The 21,591-nt window shown below is 30.1% G+C and overlaps 1 protein-coding gene across 2 annotated transcripts; it reads right to left on the reverse strand.

The window, feature by feature from the left end:
• Window positions 1-8,801: 8,801 nt before the first annotated feature.
• On the reverse strand, window positions 8,802-20,997 carry ASG2 (transducin family protein / WD-40 repeat family protein). Of its 2 annotated transcripts, XM_028047374.2 has the most exons (20): window positions 20,750-20,997; window positions 20,497-20,565; window positions 19,788-19,865; window positions 18,993-19,127; window positions 18,807-18,917; window positions 18,525-18,653; window positions 17,522-17,637; window positions 17,320-17,437; window positions 16,330-16,435; window positions 15,507-15,652; window positions 15,251-15,418; window positions 15,007-15,117; window positions 13,229-13,340; window positions 12,626-12,975; window positions 11,516-11,606; window positions 10,894-10,989; window positions 10,734-10,804; window positions 10,517-10,644; window positions 9,918-10,029; window positions 8,802-9,156 (listed from the first exon to the last, which is right to left on the reverse strand). In XM_028047374.2, the coding sequence occupies exons 1-19, from the start codon at window positions 20,819-20,821 to the stop codon at window positions 9,942-9,944; spliced, it is 2,295 nt and encodes a 764-aa protein (XP_027903175.1). In that variant the 5' UTR covers window positions 20,822-20,997; the 3' UTR covers window positions 8,802-9,156; window positions 9,918-9,941. The 2 variants fall into 2 exon arrangements, with proteins under 2 accessions (XP_027903175.1, XP_085522961.1); XM_085666835.1 differs by lacking the exons at window positions 8,802-9,156; window positions 9,918-10,029; window positions 10,517-10,644; window positions 10,734-10,804; window positions 10,894-10,989 and adding an exon at window positions 11,003-11,295.
• Between the last annotated feature and the right edge of the window lie 594 nt (window positions 20,998-21,591).

Genomic DNA, 21,591 nt, shown 5'->3' on the forward strand with positions numbered 1-21,591 from the left:
CTTTCATTCTGCTTTTACTTTTTCTATTTTCCTTTTTTTCTCCATTATCTCTTCTAGTACCGTCTTCTTCTTCTTCTGTGCTTTCTAATAATTAAATGATTTCTGCATGCAAAGTCGTGCAGCAGGCACACCCATGACCTCCACAAAATCATATGGAAAGAAGTACCTGATCTTCTCTTTTCTTTAAGGTAGTTCTACACAGTAAGCTAAAATCAATTAAATTTGATTACTATATTTATATGGTTTAACATTTATGAAAGTGTGTTTGATTTAATATTTGTAATTAGTTAGGATTGAATTTAGAGGAGGGTGATATACTTTAGGACAGTGAGAGTTTCAATTTGGACAGCCAGAGTTTCGATTTTCTTACTCTTTCAATTAAAGCTGTGATTTGGGGTTAATTATTTTGTAAATATTTTTAGAAAAAAAAACAATTTTTTAAAATTAATCTGTAGAATGTATTTAATATGTTTGATTTGTAAGAAAGATAGTTTTTTAACTCATGCACATGTTTAGTTTATGAAAAAGAAATTATACATTTATTTTTCTCCTCCTCATGTTTAAAAAAAATTCAACCAAACAAAATCTTACTATTCAAAAACTAATTAATTTATTTATGATTAATGTTAATAATATATGATCCGATACATCTAATAAATTTTACCTAAAAAATTTTATATTGTTTATGAATCAAGATTAAGTGTAATTTAAATATTCTTCATCTATAATGGATAATACTTCAAAAATATGGTGGTGGTTGTTAAGTAAATTTAGTTTTTAATGTTTACAAATTGTGATTCATGAATTGGGACGAAGTTCTTAAAATATAAGTAAATACTTTAGAAATACACTTTAATGTTTAAATCGGAGACAATGTACCTAGAATTGAAGATGTATATTATATATAATGTTCAAATTTCTGACTGGCCTCCTGAGATTTATAATTGAAATGTGACTTTCATAATATTTAGGCCTAAGAGAAGCTTAATATCAAAAAATACTAGTTTGTGGTTTAAATGAAATATTTCTGTAACAAATTATGAAATAATTTAGACTATTTTGTTTTTTGTTTCAACTAAACTTTACTTGATAGAGAAATTAAAATAACTTCTATGACATCATCTTTGTTTGCAAGAACTTATTGAACCAAAAAAAAATAATAATAATAATAATCAATTTTTAGATATATCAACTTTTAATAGGGGATTGAATATAGAATACAAATTTATTTGGTTTAAATACTTGTTTCATTAAGTATTCTAAAATTGAGACTGATTTCTGTCCATTAACGTATACTTTTCCAGTTGCCAGAAGAAAATGGGTCGAAAAATAAAAGTCTTTAAAAAGACAATCTCGATTAAGAAATTAGAACAGAGTAATTGATATTAAAGTACTAATAATTATTATTATAACTAGCGTCAGGCGCTATCGCGTATGTGTATATATATTTTTAAATATGCGTAATATTATATTAATAGGTGATAATATTATAATGTTATTAAGTTTATATATATATATATATACTAAAATTATATTTATTAAAAATAAAGTGAAATATATCAGAACAGATAAAAGACTAACCATTGATAGATAAAGAAGAAGAGAAGAAATAGAAACATCTGATTTTATTAAAAAATTGTAAAAATAACGGTCAATTTTTAAAAATTTAATAAATTATTATATTTAAAGGGGTAAAATCGATATTTTAAAAAATGGACACAAAAAAAAGAATCCCTTTATATATTATTATAGATAATAATGGATTTTTTTTCCCTTCTGATGAAGAAAAATTATACGTGTATAGGTGGCAACACTCGACGATCTTAAGCCAGAATAAAGGGGTATTGGTTTTCCCATTTTTTTATATATAAATTTAAATTTAAATATAATAAAAAATATTTTCTTTTAATTCCAATATATAACTTTATTGAATTTATATCCCTATAAATAAAATTTTGACATTCAAATATATGCTGAAAATAAGACTTTTCTCAAGTAGAAAAAAACTTCAAATAATTCATGCTGTCAAATGAATTTCGATGGAAAATGATGGTTCATCAGTTTCATGATAGCTGGATTATAACATTTGATGTTAGCTTCTTTAAATAAATTTACATAAAATACAAAGAAAAAAATGACATTTATTTTTCCTCTTGACACCTACCCTCTCTTTGACCATTTTCTATCAAAACCCTATTTGAAGTAACCCGAATATTCTTAAAAAAAAAGAAAAAGACCTTTGGGTGTGTACGAACAATCTCAATCTGATTTTCACAACATAGATCAAACATTATATATATATATATATATATATATATATATATATATATATATATATATATATATATATATATATATATATATATATATATATATGAGTTCCGGTTAATTTATTAATGTTTTAATTAATCGAATGATACCCACTTTCATTCATATGTGTCAGTTTAGTATCCGCTTTTAACAAGTCACAACTTTTAAAAAGATGTTTTAATTATGTTTTTTTCAGAAAAAAATTATTAACAGAGTTAACAGTATTGATATTTAAATTGATTTACGAAATTAACTATTTATATTAAGATTTAGTGATAAAAGTCATGAATTAAGTTAACAATTTTAGTAATTTTTGTCTGGAAGAAACCTGATTAAGACAATTTTTGAAAAGTTAAAACTAAATTGACATATTTTTAAAAAGGGGTATCAATCTAACACATCTAAATTAAAGAATGAATATCATCCCACTAATTAAACCTTTATTAATTATATATAGTTAAACACTGGAAGATTCCACACGTGTGTGCGACGCATTCTCTGTTTTGAATTTAGATTGTTAAAGAAAACCCACCTTGTTTTGTTGTGCACGATACAGTTTTGCAACCACTAGTCTATGATATTATTTTATTATATACTCCTATTAATTTTTTTTAATATTTTTTAAATAAGAATTGGATCCTCCTAATATCTAGGTTAGATGCTTAGTTGAATTTTACAATTATCATACACAGTTGCTAAACACGATGAACAGCTAAGTGAGACAAAATTTCCATTAATTGACTCTTAATATACAATTTGCTGGGTTTATGGTATTGATTGGCGAGCTTTGAGGCTAATATTCTACTCGTTGAGTTTGACAATAATTGCAACAATTATTAAATTATTTTTTAATATTCAGAAAATACAAAATATATTTAATTTTTCCTTCATTTGACAAGTAAAAGGAAATGATTCTCTAATAATCTTCATCATCATTTCACACATTCGACTCATTGCAAATCAAATCAAATCCACATTGAAGCAATGATCGAGATCGGTCTATTTCAAATAATTATCAATAATTCTTCATGTAGTTGTGGTGGTCATCAAGTAAATATTTTGTTAGAAAATAATTATAGATATAATTTTAGTTTTAAACTTTTATGTAAAATTAAAAATTTGTTTGTATGTTAAACGGTATTCTAAATTGGTGTTTGAACGAAAAACTAAGTAAAAATAAGTAAAAAAGACTTGATATATTTATTCATTTTTAATATTTGAAGACTATATCAAAATATGATAGAAATGAATTTTAATTTTATATCAAAGTTTAATAACTAAAAATATATTTAATTTAAAATATTATATTAAAGATAAAGATACATATACAGATCGTTAATTATATATTCAAGTTTAAAAATAACAGTTTCAAAAACTTTTAAAATAACGCGGTTAAAAATAAAGAAAGGAGTAAAAATTAAGCACCTATGTTATTTTTTTATTGGTACAGAACTGTGTTATTATGCAGAAAAGTTTACACAAACTGGAAACACAAGCAACAAAATTTCAGTTTTAAATATGAACAGACTTATCAGGGTTGGCATGGTTTGAGAATCAGTTTACTTACACTTTCCAACGCAGAATTTCACGTTCCTAAGTCACCAAACGTCATATTTATTAACTTACAAACAGTTAAACTTTTTCTTTTTAACTTATTTATAATATTCAAACTTGCTTAGATTAATTTTAAATATTTATATTGAGTGGAAAAAGGTTAATTAAAAAGTAAAAGTACGTTCTAGTGTAATATTTTTGAAAAATTACCAAAATAAGTTAGATTTAGAAAAAATTATGGACATAGGTAGGTCTTATCATCTTTACATGATATTATTGAGAAGTTAGCTGTGTTGAGAAGACATAGTTTTAGTATGGAGTATTTTTAAAGTGAATGTGATATGATTTTAATTGAATATATTTAAAAAAAAATGATATTTTGATTTATTTTTAACTTACTATTTCAATCACCCTAAATCATAAATTCTAAACTCTAAATTTTAAATCCTAAACTTCCATCACCACTTCTCTATTTTTATTTTAAATGTGTCCATTTCAGTATTTTTTTTTTCTGAAAAATTCACACCTAATTAAAACATTATCCGAATGGGAAGGTGGAATTATATTTTTGAGCAACAGTGGGTGAAGGTGAAGGTGAAGTGAAAGAAAGAAAGTGAGTAGCGACAGAAGGGAAACATTAAGGTAGTGTTTGGCTTCAACAACACTCTGAAACGTGCGTTGGTTGCTTTTGTTTGTAGTTTTCTTCAGCTTTTGACCATCCACTGTCTCTTTATTTGTTTGGATTTTTGGAGAGTGAGAGATGTTGAAAATCAGCTTCCACTTCTCAATCTCATTTCAAACGTTAAATGAAATGATTCTCTTTGCCTTCTCCACTTATCTTACATCCAACCTCACCATTCAAATTCACACAATCATTTTTTTTTTCCTTCTGAATATGTAATTTAAAATCATGCTTGGTTTAAATTATTTCAGTTTTCTTCTTTTTTTCAGAGGATAGTTGAACGAAGCATAATTCTGAAAAAACAATTTATTTTATGACGAAAATATTTGCAAACTTACTTCTCTTTGATTACACACCATAAACAATTGATTTAAAAATCACAAATATATATATATATATATATATATATATATATATATATATTATCAATTAATTTTAAAATGTTATGTTTAATTAAACTAAATTTCATTCAAATTACCTTCTTTGCTAAGTAGAGCTGGTACAAACATAAATATAAGGTGAGATTTGCATCTTACTTATATATTGCAAATTGGTCTTATATCTTTATTTCTAATCGATGTGAGACTTTCATATTTTTAAGATTTAAAAAAGATTATTCCTAAAAATAAATAATATTTTAATCAAATTAATTAACCTTCGAAAAAATTGTAAAGTGACATATTAATGATGTCATGATACAGGATTATAGTATATTTATTGGTCTTAAACTATTATAATTTTTTGTTCCTTTTTTAATTAAAGTATAGGCTTATTATGTTTTTTAATTTTTGAAAGCTCTGAAAATTATATTTTTCAGCAAGCACGGTTCGTATGTTCCATAAAAAACATTTTAACATTATTTTACTGTAGAAGAAGATGTTTTACATAACTATAAAAAGTAAAAAAAGAAAGTTTATAATTTAATTTAGAAATAAAATATAATTCTTTATAATGATTTAAAAATAAATCATTTAACCCTTTAATATAAATAAAACAAAGAATAAATAAAAAGTTAGACAATTTGTTAATTAAATGAGTAAAGAAAATGAGGATAAATTCTTTTATCATATATTGAAAGAAAGTCAATGGAACAAGAAGACCAATTAAGTATTTGTCTGATCCCATTAATGCAGTTGCAGAGCTGAGATAATTTGAGATGATAGAACTTCTATTTATGTTGATAGCAACTATTTCAAAATTAATTATGTTCCAATTTTAACCAAATTAAAAAAAAAAAAAACATTTGGGTCTTTTCAAAAATTTAAACTGCAGTGAGTTGAAGTTTTTGCTTACATGATTGTGACCCATCAAGCAGAACGAAGTTAGGTGCAAAACTAGAATTGAATCAGAGTGTGTCATAGTGGAAGAGCAGAAGAAAACGATAATCACGGTCATTGGAATAATCGCGTTTGAAATGTATCTGTTAAAAGTTAAAACTTGTAAAGGGTCAAATATTAGTAATTGCTTTCAAACTGAGAATAATAGCTTTTGACTTTTGTTCCACCAAATCCCACCACCACAACGGAAACATGTGGAAAGGCCGCCAAATAATGTTCAAATTACACTTTCAAATTCATGATAGCATAATAATAAGTCAAATCTCGGTGGATACTTTTGTAGATGTAAATATAATAAGCTCTAATATGTGTATATTGTATAATGATAATTTTTTTATTTTATTAAATTAAAAAAACTAAGATGATAATTATAATTTAAACAATTTTTATTTTTTAAATATCTCTTTTATTTTTATTTACTGAAATAATCTTTCTTTAAATTTATTTATCAAAAGATCTCATTCTGTCGGGAGAAATCAGTTAGCTGTAAATCCACTTCACACCACCATGAAACTCATTTCTTGACAATAGGTGGATGAGAAATGGATAGGATTTCTCAATTACTTTTTTTAATTGAATTTTTGTTATGATTTTTTAAAATTCTTTTAATTTTTAAAATATAGATATTTTGAAATTAATAATTAATTTAAATATTTAGTTTATATTTAATTGGTATAGATATTTCAATAATTCTAATTATTTAACTTTTACATAAAAACATCTCTTATAGTTCCTTATAAACACTTAGTGACTTCTATTGAACTTTTTTTTTTTAACACAAGGTATCATTGACTTTAATCTTAGTATGTTAAGAATAAATTATTTTACCTCAATGTGTAATTTCCTTTACATGTTAAGATATCATGAATCTATTTACTTTATGGCAATATATCAATAATCAATTATTTGAATATCATTAACTTCAACATCACTGCGTAATAAATCAATTGTTTTGCAGTACTACAAATAAGTTACTTTCCGTTAATGCATAAAAAATTTACTAAAACTTGTATAAGTGTACACATAAATAAAGAACAATGAATTAAAAGTTAAATATACTTTAAACCTCTAAATTTTAATACAAAATTAAAACTTGTTATTTTCATAATTTACAATAAATAAATATAATCCTTCTTACTTGAGATAAATTTATTGACACACTAAAATGACGTTAGAACTTTTTATATTATTTGACAAATTCTAATTTTACTTTCAAAAACTAAAACATTTAACCCATAAATTAATCAATAAACGTTTTCTAGCAAATTCACATTACATAACTCATATGATTAATGATATACGTATCTCCGGTATATATAAAGAATTATTAGAGAATCTAACAAATATGATTAGGATTAGTAGTTGGATTGAATCCGAAAAGCTACCTTTTAGAAAAAAAGAAAAAAAAAGTTATTCATCATACTGAATACACACAGAAATCGATGTTTCATAGGTAGGAATCTAGGTTATTTTGAGAATAAATATCTTATCCCAGAAAATCAAGCCAACACCTTCAAATCGACAATCCCCAATTCCGATGAAGACATCCATTATTGCAAAACATTTAAATTAATTGCAATTTTACAGTATTAGCTCAAAATTAATAATAATCATGCTTAATATTTAAAAAACGTTTTTCAAAAAATTAGAAAATTAAATAATTCAAAAATACTAAGTATACATAATTAAAACTTAAATTAAGATTCAATTAATTTAAAAATAAAATAATCACTACAGTGCTTTTTGTCTCAATAAAAAGTTAATATTGTTTATAAAATATTTTTAAAAGAATCAAATAATTAAGAATATTAAATTATATCTTTATTGGAAAAATAAATACTTAAATTAATTACAATCATAAAATATCTATTCTTTAAATTTAAATTAAGATTAAAATAATTTAAAAAGAATAACCATTTTAAGAACTGTCAAAAATATAACAAGACAATAGTATTTATAAAGTAATAATTATAAGAATCAAATAATCAAAGTATCTATAAATAGAAATTAAATAACTAAATTAATTAGAAATATGAAAACATTCGTAGTTATAATAGTTAAAAATTATAAATTTTTAAAAATAAGTTAAAACAGATTTTTAAAAAATAATTAAAAAATTCTACCAATTCTTCATTCTCAAATCCTTTAAAATTTAGTTTGAAGATGATTAGAATCTTTTACTGAGTCATTGTTCGCTTGGAACGATTTTGCTATTCAATAAAATTTACGAAGACGGATGATAATAATTTCATGTGTTTTATTGGGTTGATTTGTGCGGATAATCAAGCACGAAAAAGCAGGATACGTCCATTATTTGATCACATATTGCATCTGAAAATTTGAAGTACTGCGTGACATTCGACAAATTTAACACTGATTATTCATAATGTATATTACAGGGTGCATGTGCTTGAGTGTACATTGCAGAACTGTTGTACACTGATTTATGTTCTATTGTTGTGTATGTACACAAGTACTAGTGTGTGAATGAATAATGTGTGGTATGTGTGCACCAGTAGCTAATCAGTACTATGTGTGTGAATGTGTTACGCAAGTGATGCTTTGTATGTAATAATATATATATATATATATATATATATATATATATATAATAATTAAAATATTATTAAAATTTAATATTTATAACTTATTTAAAAATTATTTAATTTTCTTTTTATCATAAAAGTAATTAGATAATTTTTAAATTCTATCTATTAAAACTTTATTTAATCTATCACATTAATCAAATCATTCAATAACTTTTACAAAATTCATCTTTAAATGCACTCAATTTATCCTGTAAATCTATTAAAATAAACACATATCAATCCATTAAATTCACACAAATTTATCTTCACACTCTTCCCAGATCCGTCGTACCAAAGAAACACACTTAAATAAAATGGAACACAAGCATCTGAGTAAATAAAAACAAAAGGGTATATTTAAAAAAAAAAGTCACAATATTTCTCCAGATCATTTACTATACATATATTAAATCTAATAAAATGAAATGTTTAAAATGAGAGACAACCTTTAACTGTACAGACTGTACCAACCAGCTACCATTACAATCAGTCAATTTTTACAACTTTCCATTTTCTTTTGGAACCATCAACAGTCCAGAATAAATACAGTATACCTTCTGACCAAAATCAAAGGATTTATTTTCAACTCTCCAAATTACTGAGCGCATCCATAAAATGCGTGCTTTACCATCGATCACTGATCCCCATCGATGTCGACACTTACCAGTCAACTGAATAGAGTACCCTACAATCATTGTAGTACAAAGATACTAAGGATTAAAGCTTACTCATGTTCCATTCAAATACAAACACACGAGCTCGATGGCTCCATAGCAGGCCCCAATACACAGAAATTTGTCCCAGAAAGGACAAAAATTCGACATTTGGACAATTCATAAAGGAAAAAGTAAACGTGATCTCTGAACAACACCTTCAAATGAGATTGGCTAGAGGTGAAACACAGCAAGCTCATTCTAAGTTTCTAAAAACTGCTTAATTTAAAAAATTCTGGAGTTTGAGGACCAAAGAAAGAAATTTAACATGCGATACAAAGGCATATGAAATAAAAGTTTAATAAATATGATTCATGTTGTCTCTGTCTGCTGGGAACAATGGTGCGAAGAATGAACACCACAGAACCACATAAAACATTGTAATGCAATAGCACTACCATTTTTTTTTAAACAAAGATATTATAGTTGAGTTGGCAATATCCCAGAAATTAAACTTCAAGATCACATCGTACAGAAAATTGTAGATTTTGGTATCTTATTCTGTTGTTTGGTTTGTTCTTGATTGAACCATTAAGTTAGCCAACTGAATCATTCAAAAGCACACAACCAATAGGTCTCAATAGATTGATTTTGAAACATCACTAATACCAAAAACTGAGGCTTTTTTATTCAGAGATCGAAGTATTTATTTAAAGTTTATCTAGACAGAGAGACTTGTAAGGGATCTGAATATTATCTTAGGTGCAAGAGAAGTGAATAGAGTAGGATTTACCAGCAAACGAAAATTAGCAATCGTTTAGCTTTGAGCACATTCAAATGGACGCAAGCGTAACGAACCCTCAGGAAAGTCGTGCATTCTAAATGGTTCCAAAAGCTCAAAGGGTCTGCAGAGAACAAAATCACTTAACCGAAAAAATATCTAAATAGTTGATTCCTTCTGAAAGCACTCAGGGATAAGCCAATATAGTTAAACATAACACAAATAAAAACTAACAATGGATCTACAAATCCAAGAATAATGACAGACATTAAATCAAACCCTCCCGACCACCTGGGTGCACTGTCAAAAAGATGAGACGTGCAGCCTGCCTATTTCATAATGTTCGGTTTAAATGAAACTCTTATCAAATTAGTGATCTCTAAAGGTGGAGGTGATGAGTAATGACCCACAACATTGAGAGAGAAACATTAAACTAGTCCAGTGAATATAGAAAAAAGGGACATCTCAGTAAGTATTTCAAAAAAGGCTCCGAAAATCAAGAGAAGAATGACAGACTAAAATACAAGTCATGCTCATTACTGCCATCAATTAATTTCTAGATAGGCTAATTTCATTTTCAATTTCAAAAAAATGAGGTCTGAAATTCTTACAATATAGAATTACGGCTACGGGATAACTTTTGTTGATTGCTTTCCATAGCAGACAACACATCGCCAGTTTCTGGTCCAGCCGAACCACCAGCTACAGAAGATGGAACAGGGGCACTTGGAGTCCATATCTAGAATAATGTACCCCCAGAAAGCTTCAGAGATTTAAGTTTTTATTCCATTCAAGAAATACTATGCATCATATAGTCATCATTCTCACCTTTATTGTGCTATCAATCCCACTGGTTGCGACAACAAAATCAAATGGATGGCATTGTATACAATTTACAACTGTAGCAACAAGAGGAAAACAAATTTACAGAAAGCCAAACAAGAGAAGACTAATAAAACCTGAAAATCTTAAGGAATGCAGAGTTTACCAGATCCATCACCATTTAGAATTTTTATGAGTCTACCAGTACGCTTTTCCCAAATAAACCATCTGCCATCATCACTTCCACTGGCAACATATTCTCCTACAAATAAACATGTGAGACGGATCTTGAACAAATTTTCGACTATGCCAGCCCAACTATCAACTCAAAACTCACCACTTATGTTAGGCACGTGCCCTTAACAATAAAATAAAGTGCGGAAGGTGTTGTCAGTTCTTGTTAATCAAAGTAAGAAGTTCGTTAAGAAAATTAGAAAAAAAAAAAAAAAAAAAACGCCCATATGCCAAAAAAATACGACGTAGTATATTTTCCCTTGTGGCTTATGCTTTAACATCTGTAGGACCAGTACTTGTAGTAAGGATATTTATGGATTCTGTACGTTTTCCACTGCATCCACACACAGATTTTTTATCTTCCCATTTCAGCAACTGATTAAAATTATTAAAGCTAACTGGTTTTAGTATATACATTTCTCGTGTGCAAACAATATAAAGCAACCAAAAGAGAATGGAAGAAAAAATATATTTTATATTTGGTCAGCATATGAGGACTCGCTGTGCACAACCAATTCTAATTACTAAATCCACATACGAAAGTAATATCAGACCTCTTTGACCAAGAAAATTGGCCTGTTTTATGTCCGTCCCAATATTGCAATGGCCAATAAATCTCTGTTTCATATCAACAGCTGGTTCAGGCTGCAATATTAACAATAGAAAAAAGAAATTATCAAAAATATATAAGTAACTTAATATGAGCTCATTAGGTTGCATACCGAAACATTGAAGGTACTGATGATAAGCAATGAAAAGGGCTTACAAATAAAACCTAACATAAAAAAAAAACAAAACACATCAAATGTTGTTGCACTCTTTCCACATAAGACTAACCATTACATTCTTGGATTGTAGATTTGAACCAATAGAGAGGAAGGAAAATCAAATCAAATGAAGTCATTTAGAGGAGTCAATTTGACCCATGGCCTACGGTCAGCCCCAACCCACTCCTAAATAAGCCCCCAAAGGCCCCTCTTAAAGTGGGTTAAGATCACGACCAAAGTGGGTTTAATCCTAAATACCAAACCTTTTGCTCAAACCGAAGGTCGAGTCGAATCAAGGTCAACACAAGTTAGCTCAGACCGACTCAAGTTGACCGAACCAACTTGGGTTGAGCTCAACCAGGCCGAGTCGCCTCGACCTTTAGCTCGTGCCGGCTCAACCCGGGAAAACTCAACTCATTTTGTTGGCCCAACTGACTCAACTCAACCTTCAGCCTAACCTTTGGCCTGGGCCGTGTAACCTGGGCCAACTCAACTTGATTTTTCAGCCCAACCAACTTGGATTGACTACAGCCTGGGCCAAATCAGCTTAGCATGAAATGTATATAACTCGACTCAAACTCTACCAAACTTGGTTTGACCTAGACACAACCTGACCAGTACCCAATCTATTTTGATTTGGTCCCGACCCAACCTGCCTGTCTTGACCAAAGATCGACTCACATAGACCGACCCATGGAGCTTTTGTTGCTATTTTGGCCACGTTAGCTTTTTCGATTTCGACCTGTCAGCCAGGGCTAGGTCCTATGAATTGGGCAAAATTTACCACTCCAAAAGTCATTACAAAAACCCAGGAAATAAAATTTAGAGAAAGATTTTTTGGATCACAATGATGAAAAACCACCATAAATAATTAAATTTAAAGGTAGAAATATATACCAAATAACATGCTCTACTGCTTTGTGACGAAGATGAAGGTGAATCGCTTGGGGCACTAGCACCTGCATTGTCTCTAGAGTCACCTCTCCGGTGAATTCTAACATTTAAACTTCCATGAAGAATATTTGAATCAAGGTCTTGTGCCTCGTCACCAGACATTGATGTTTCAAAGTCCAACTCCAATTCCTCATCGTAATCAGAATCATCCCTGTCTGATCTAGGACCATCTTGTGGAACATCACCGTTAGCCTCCGGGCGATAGAGTATGTCACTTAACGATAATATTCTTCCACCTCGAATGTCAGACCTTGATGCACCATCATTGGCCTTGTTATTTTTTTCAGCTTCAGCTGTTAAATAAACCAGTTTGATCCAACATAAGATGGTAAAAAAATAGTACATAATTTCCAATTAATAAGAGGCATATTTGGAAAATAGAAATTTTCTGTATCCAATTTTAGGCAGTTATGAAATAAAGTATATGTTAAATACTCTCTAATATCTTTTGTCAACATAAGAAAAATATAAATCATGTTTCGGAACCTCAATGGGTCACAAAGTTCTTTAGGCAACACGGGTAATCCAAAAATTTCACTAACATACCTAAAGCAATATCCTTCTTCACATTCTCCACTCTCTCTGCAACTTCAGATTTGTGTGGGGCCAGTGACTGGGAAGCTTCAGCAAAATCCAAAGCATCTTCATGTCTACCCAACTGCAACGAAATAACATAGTATAGTGGGTTTTAAAACTAAGGCAGGTTCTACTATAACAGGGTATACATGACAAACAAATGGTATCAAGTCAAAAGGACCCCTACATAAGTCCCCCCAGCCAAAAGTCAAAACATAAAATCACACCTACAGTAACCGTTTTGTCAAACATTCCTTCAATCTCAATTTTCTTTTAATCAAAACCTTTAAATCCTGCACAAATATTCCCTTAAATTTTATCTAGTTGGGCTTGATACCTCCTATAACTTCAATTGAAGATATCACAAATAAACATATCTAAATTTGATACTCTTTGGTTTCTCTTTGTTTCCTTCTGGGTTTCTATAGGGTTGGTAAAACAATTCATTTTTCAATCATCCATGTGGTTTATCCACAGTAAATCCATCCCTTTCATACATTGGATCAAATCCATCCATTTAATTTTATGGGTGGATAATGATCCACCTATTATTTATCAGAATCCAATGAATATCCTATCAATACAAAACAGATTAAAATTAATCCAATCAATTTTTTCACAATTAAGTCTATCTTAAATGTACTTTCCCTAAAAGCTTAAAAAAAAACTGAATTTGTCTATCAAAATTTATTTATTGAAAATTTTATTAAAATATATGTTTAAAAATTTATTTTAAATTTTTACAAATTTGTATGTTTAGATATGCATCCATTAAAATACTGTTAATGATTGTATTGGGTTGAATCTTGTATTAGATGGATCGGGTTGAATCAGATTGTATTGGATCAAAATGTCAGATTGTATTAAAATCTTGTGTGTCATGTTAATTAAGGAAACACAGTTGTAGTTCTTCATTCTGACAATTGAAGACCAAATCGTGTTAAGACAAATTTGGACTTTGAGTATTTTGTCACTTTTATAAATAATTATTCAAGATGTACTTTGTTTTTTTAATTAAAAATTGTTTTGAGTTGTTTTCTATATTTCAAACATTTCAAAATGAAATTAAAAATCAACTTGAAATTTCTGTCCAAACTTGCACAGTGATAATGTCCATGAGTATCTTTCTCACTCTTCAAAATTGTATGGCTTCTAATGACATTCTTCATCAAACCTCATGTGCTTATACACCTCAACAACATGTGGTGACTAAGTGCAAGAATGGACATCTTGTTGAAACAACTCCAACAATGTTAACCCATGGCGAGGTTCATCAACATTTTTGGCTCAGTGCATCTTATCTCATTTTCTGATTTTACTTCACACAAGAACACTCTTTGAAGGCTTATATTATTTTAGCAGCCACTTTAGATTTCCATGATTATTTTTCTCCATTGACAAAGATGGCTTTTGTTCACTTATTTATAGTCATGGCTTTTGGATTGGATTATGATGATACTTAGTCTTTACAAAGACTTAGAGTTGATTATATTTATAAAAGTTTCATACATACAATTTATATGCACCGGCTTGAAGGGAGAATGTTATGTATTGTTAAGATATCATTATATATTGTTGGTTACAATATTATGTGTTAATTTTAAATATACCGGACTTAAGTTCTCTTTGTATTTTCCTATTTATAAATACAATTTATGTGAGGATTCCATATTAATATCAATTTTAGATGTTTCCAACTTGAATATCACTCTTCTGTGAGTCTTCTGTCATTTTATAGGAGGAATTACCTGTGACAGTGCTTCTGACATGTAGAACAGTGCTTTATAGGAGGAATTATCGATTTTTCTAGCAGCATAGCAGTCTCTTATAGCCATATGAGCATCGTTTTTCCAGTCCCTCTGGATAAAGAGCGGAAAATTAAAAACATGTCAAGTCCAGCAAAAAAGATAAAAAGAAAAAAAAACTAAACTGAATGGAGATCAAAATGCTGAGACCCATAATAATAATAATAATAATAATAATAATAATAACCTTGATCAATAGTGCAGCACGAGTGCACAAGCATTCATGTTTAAGCGCAGACCCAATGATATGGCTATAGCCATTCAAAACCTCATTACATGCCTCAATTCCATAATAGGGTGTCCCATTGTCCAATGATTTCTTAGCATATTTTATCAGTTTCCTGCACTTGTCAAGCTGTAAAACCCAATTAGTCAAGAAAAATATTATGAAAAAGCTAAAGTGACATCTCTTACATCCTCCCAAAAAAGTAAAAACTCTGTACCTTTGCAGCAATGTTCTTTTTAATAGGAAACCCATTTGGGAAGACATTAGACACACAAGACTGCAACTCTATCCCATTAACTATCGGAGAGTAAGTCATCATCTTTGATACGTCACCTGAAGTATATTGCATCTCATTCACTCCAGCTGCACAAAAAAAAATATTAAGTACTATCTCAACTTTAAAATCTACATAAACATAGAAACCGTAACATAACAGAATGGAAGTTACTGCAGTAACACAGTCATAGATAGTTGAGAACATCCAAATCCACACCATAATCGAAACTTAGAAATTAACTGACATATTATCAGAGAAAACCTGTCAGCAAATGAAATAAATACTTATTTAATAAATTGGAACTTCTGCTAAGGTCTTCAAAAGATGTACTGTGAGTTCCAGTTGAAAAAGCTAAACAAAGAGTAAAAGCTATGCAGAATTAGCGTGTACCACACATCATGGAAATATCAAAGTGAAACGCAGTATCAATGGCCTCTTCAAAACAAAAGAAAAAATACAAAAAATAAAATAAAGGAAATTCACTATTCAAGCTTCATTCCATTATTTAAAGTCTCAACATCTTCTAACCAAGAGTTCATAAAACAACACATTACACTTATGTTTTTGATAATGTGACTTAAAGGTTACAACTAAGACAAGTATAGCGTAACCAAATAAAACGACAAGTAACTGTCAGGAAATGAAAGACTTCTATAATTTACCCATATTTCAAGTTGAAGAAAAAAAAAACATATTCTTATACTACTTGTGAAAAATAGATAAACAAAAATGAAGAATCAAGGTTCAATGCGATACACTTTACCATGATTTACATTCATCAGGTAAGCATGCTCTCCACTATAGCTGAGGAGAACCTCATGTCCATCAGGACTGAATGTAACATGAGTTAAGTGTAAGCTTGGATGTCCCTGTAAAACAGATACAAATTGAGAGAAAAAACATTTGGCTTGAAGTGTTATAAAGACTTACATGTCCAAAACACACCATATACCAAGGGGGAAAATGAGAAATTCAATAAAACCTAAAGCACTAAGGGCATTAGCATGAAGAATGAAAAAATAACATTACAAACTTTATTTTGGTTTAGGCAATTTGGTGAATAGAGATAGGAAATACTAATGATATTAGCAACCCGAGCATTTTTTAATGTGTAGACTCCTTTGTATCTTAAGTTCTGTACCAAAAAACACGTTTAAAATTAACATCACCAATATCCCAAGAAAAAACTGCCGCCACCATAGTCACAGCTGTCATTTCCCTCATGTGAGACATTAATATTTCCCTGAATACCACCATCTCCTGCGACACAAATATGCTCAACCCAACAGTGGATGTTGGTCTGTAAAAATACTGTTGTTTGATGAGGATACCCGAAGGGTAAGTAGGTGGAATTCAACACAGTAGCAATCCCACTTAGCCCTCTAGGATGAAATAGAATTCCCAATGTAGTGGTAAATTACATTGCCTTCAACATTAATGAAACATGTAAAGTTGTCAAAGTCAAAGTTTATGTAAACTCATGGATGCACTTGAAAAGGGTTAGCTATATGAGAGGAAAAAGATCTTGATTGAATTGATTGGATTTTAAAACAGTGCATACGTACACACATGCATATACATATACACACGTGCATATAAATACACACACACACACACATATATATATATATGTTCTTTGGTTGTGCTTATACACATTAGAGGATTCTATCATACGAATGTGTCATTCCTTTCTTCAACAGCAATATAAACACTTAAAGAATTGATAATCACATATATGTAGCCAAGGACTCACACGATCCGAAAGATGCATTGGACAAAAATAATTAACACAAGGAGGAGGAGACATTCTTTTTCGACATGAGCTTAGAGGTGGCAACATCCTTCTATCATATAAGCGTGCAAAGGCATCACTGCAAGATATTGAAAGTCTAAAATCAGTTTTGAAATATAAAGGATGAATTAATTAAACACAATTAATTACCAGAAATATTTACCTCCCACCAACAAGGAGCAAATGCGGCCTAGTTGAACTAATATCACAAGACTTTAAAGAAAGGACTTGTTTAGGAGGATCAGCAAGTGATCTTTTAGAACCACTTCGTAAGTCAAGCTGACATTAAACATGAAAATCAGTTAATGAGGAAAAAAACAAGGATTCCATCCTTTGAAAACAATGAACATAGTTAACCAGCTTCCCGACTAACTTGCAGTACAAAAATACAAAAACTACACTCTAGAAAGATTGTAAACATACTAACTATTACTAGAGCCATTTAATTTCCAAATGTTTTCAGAAAAGGCAATAATGATAGCATCATGAGATCAAGGAGGATGCAACAAAAAACTCAACCATAGAATTAAAAATTCCTTTGAGATGCCTCAGTCATATAGGTTTTCCATGTGCACTTATAGTTTAGGATGTAAATTAGCTACCATAATAACGCGTGACAGTTTGAAAAAACAGGAGAAAGTGTCAGAGTGAGTTGAATCTTGACTACTGCTACAATCAAATTAAAAGTTTGATCCCTCTTTTCCATCCAAGAGCAACTTTGCATTAGTGTAAAATGCATAATAAATAATATAAAAAAAAAAAACATTTTGGTATTGAAGAAAATAACATGGAAATTTAATCGCATAGTTACATTCAACATTATTGCAGGTAACAATATACTCCCTGCAACCTACCTTGGTGAAAAGACTATAATGGGAAGTTTTCATTTTAATGAAAAAGAATCAGCTCACTGATGAGACCAACATAAATGCTACATGTTGATTCAGATGTTCTGGCTAGCAGATGAATTATTCTAAGCAAACCAATTGGTAATTTGGCAAAATCAAATATTACAGAAATGGAGGATATTCAGTTTTCCCAGATCACATATATGCACGGAAGAGCTGTAAATTTTAAATTTACAATTCTGCTCAGATGTTCATGTCAGATAAGGTTCAAATTCATTCAAAATCATAAGTATGAATACAACTGAGTTAAACACTTACAAGAATATTTCGACACTCTTGGTGTGAAGACCCAGCTGGAGGACAAGAGGTACCTTCCCGAAAATCATGTTGTCTCAAGGTCCCATCTTCACTAGCACTCCATACTACATTAGGGTTGCCATTTTCAACCTGCAAAAAGGAATAAGAAAGACGTGAAAACTAACAGTATCCAGCTTTAATTAGGCATTCCTACACAGCATTTGTTTTATTTCCTTTAACCTCATTGATCTAATGCTATTCAAACTATGCTAACTTAGCAAATTCTTAGACCACATAACTTACAGCCAATTTCTTGACTCTTCGAGCATGGCATTGGTAAAGTGCAGATGGAGCAATGATTGAATTGTCGCTAGATCCACTCCCACTTAAGCGAGACAAGTTAAATAACCGGACCTGGCAAAAAAAAAAATGAAATTAGAGAATTAAACTGCATTACCCATTAAAAATATTCGAGAATCACAATACTACTTCAGCATCTCCAGCTCCAGAGGCTACAAGCTCATCAGAAGTTTCTGGTATAAACTTAGTACAGAATATATTTGCTGTATGTCCTGTGTCAATTGAATGTAGAAGTTTACGGCCAGAATAGCTCCAAATATTGATCTGCAAAATTTCAGGGAAACAATTAATTGCCTTGTGCTGCTGGAAAGACCATTAGGAAGTTATAAACCAAAAACAGAAAGTCTAAATATTGATCTGCAAAATTTCAGGTAAAGAATTAGTTGCCTTCTACTGCTAGAGAAGATCAGGAGGAAGTTATAAACCAAAAACAGAAGGGCTAAATATTGATCAGCAAAATTTTAGAAGCAATTAATTGCCTTCTACTGCTGGAGAAAACCAAGAGGAAGTTATAAAACAAAAAGACTAATAATTTTCTCTATGACTCTATCAGTCTGTTTGCTATCTTTCGACAGTTATGACTGAACTTATCAAACTACTCACGACTCAATTATAAAACTAAATTATATCAGACAAAACAATCAAAGAATCATTCTAAGTAGTTCCTTGCTTTTTTTTTATCATTCCCTATTTTGTTTGAAAATAAATCACAAACAACAGTGAGAGAACTAGATGCAAGCATAATATGTTAAAGTGATGCCAAAGTCTTTAGCAGATGTAGAGTGCAAAAGGGGAGTAATAGGCCAATTTAATCATGGACAAAGAAAATTAATTGTAGTTCTCATTTTGTTAAATCTTATAGCTACAATCTAATATGTGTAGATGAGACTGCAGTACAAATGACATTAAAAATAAGGAGCTTACCCGAGTATCATCTGATCCGGATATCAACAATGTACCTTTCGAATTCCAAGCCACCGCATTGACACAGCCAAGGTGGCCCTATTCAGACCAAGAGCAAATCGATACACAGTGAGATCAACAAACAAGAATAGGGTGTATAATAAAGGTTTTAAATTGCGGGATATTGTTAACAAGTGTATCGTATGTAGCAAAAATTGTGATTGTGCTGCGGTTGTGGTGGTCCAAAAGGCTAGATGTTGCATCTAAGATCACAATTGCAGACCGTTTTCAGAAAAACACGAAATATATAGTACAACGATTTGTCAAAGACAAGATAAGTATAAAAGGATTATATGCCTTTACCTTTACGATCACTTGATGCACTTCAAAATTTACATTTTTTTTTTGTGCATCCCTTCAAATATTCAATATTCTGTAAACTGTAAACATGCGTAATATAAAAATGCAAAAATGCTCGAATAGCCTAAACCTAAACGCAGGTTACGAGGTAAAACAAGAAATCAAATCAATATGAAGAAGATAGAAACACCCAATTTCCCATTACTTACTTAAAGTGCCAACAAAAACACACACAAAATCATTCATGCACATGATCGAATAACATTTTGAGAGAATATTCACAGGGACGCTATTCCAATTCTCCGATTCCATGCACACATATGACAGAGAGTACAACGATGCCCGGAGTAAAATAAGGTACGTTACCAACCTCTAACTCTCTCTCTTGAGAAAGCCTCCGGATGAGAGAGGAATGAGTCTGCAAAGTGTGATTAACATCCTAAAGAGAACAAGAGGAACATTCACAGGTCAAAAATCGCAAGACACGGAACCAAAATCAGAAGCACGGCTTCCATGGAAAAAAATCCCCATGCACCAGATTGAGAATCGAATTGGCAAGATTCTTAATCCCGTAGTATGAAGATGGTTTGAATTCGAGGAAGAGAGAAGAGGAAGAAGAATACCAGTGGCGAGTTGAGATATCGAGAGTCAAGAATCGCGTGAATGTTGCCATCGCGGAACGGGACGGAATCCATGGCATAAGGCGGTGTTTGGCTGCGGTGAGAGAAAGTTAGAGCAATAAATTAGTCCCTCACTGGGTCACTCCACGGCCGTGGCGTGAATGTCATCAATTGGAGCTCATGCGGTTACACTCACAATCCTTCCAAACACTTCTTTTCTCTTCTCTTTCAGGTTTCTTTTTATTTCATATATATATTTATTGATATATTATTTATACTACAGGTCTCGAATGAAAAGAAAGTGTATCAACAGTGTGAGCATAAATAAATAAATAATGGTAATTTTTTTATTTATTAAATTATAAAATAGAAAAAATAGGAGGAGAACGAGGTTTGTTTGGGTAGATGAAAGAGTGAAGGAGTGAAGTGTTGCGTGATATGTAAGCACCCTTCATCGTGTTGGTGGCGAGGGATGATTGGCTCCTATTGTGTTCTGAATTTGCTGGAACCGTACTTCTTACATAGCCAATGCGCACCTTCCGCACTTTAACGTAAATCGGTCGGAAATTAAAACTCAGTGACATTTTCCTTTGTTCGAGAATTTAATTTTCAGATATATATTTTTTATTTAACAAAATCTTCATATTTAAAATTATAACAATTAAAATTATTGGTACAGGTAAAGATGCATACGTTAATGTTATTTTTTTATGATAAAAAAATATTATTATTATTATTATAAAGTAAATAAAAATTATTTTTATGATTTTATTATACATTATTTAAATTTAAAAAGAAATTAAATTAAAGATATTAATCTTTAAAAAAAGTACATCAAAAAGTAA

This window comes from Vigna unguiculata, chromosome 9 (genome assembly GCF_037176805.1).
Source record: "Vigna unguiculata cultivar grain cowpea cultivar isolate G323 ecotype 2 chromosome 9, ASM3717680v1, whole genome shotgun sequence".
NCBI lineage: Eukaryota > Viridiplantae > Streptophyta > Magnoliopsida > Fabales > Fabaceae > Vigna > Vigna unguiculata.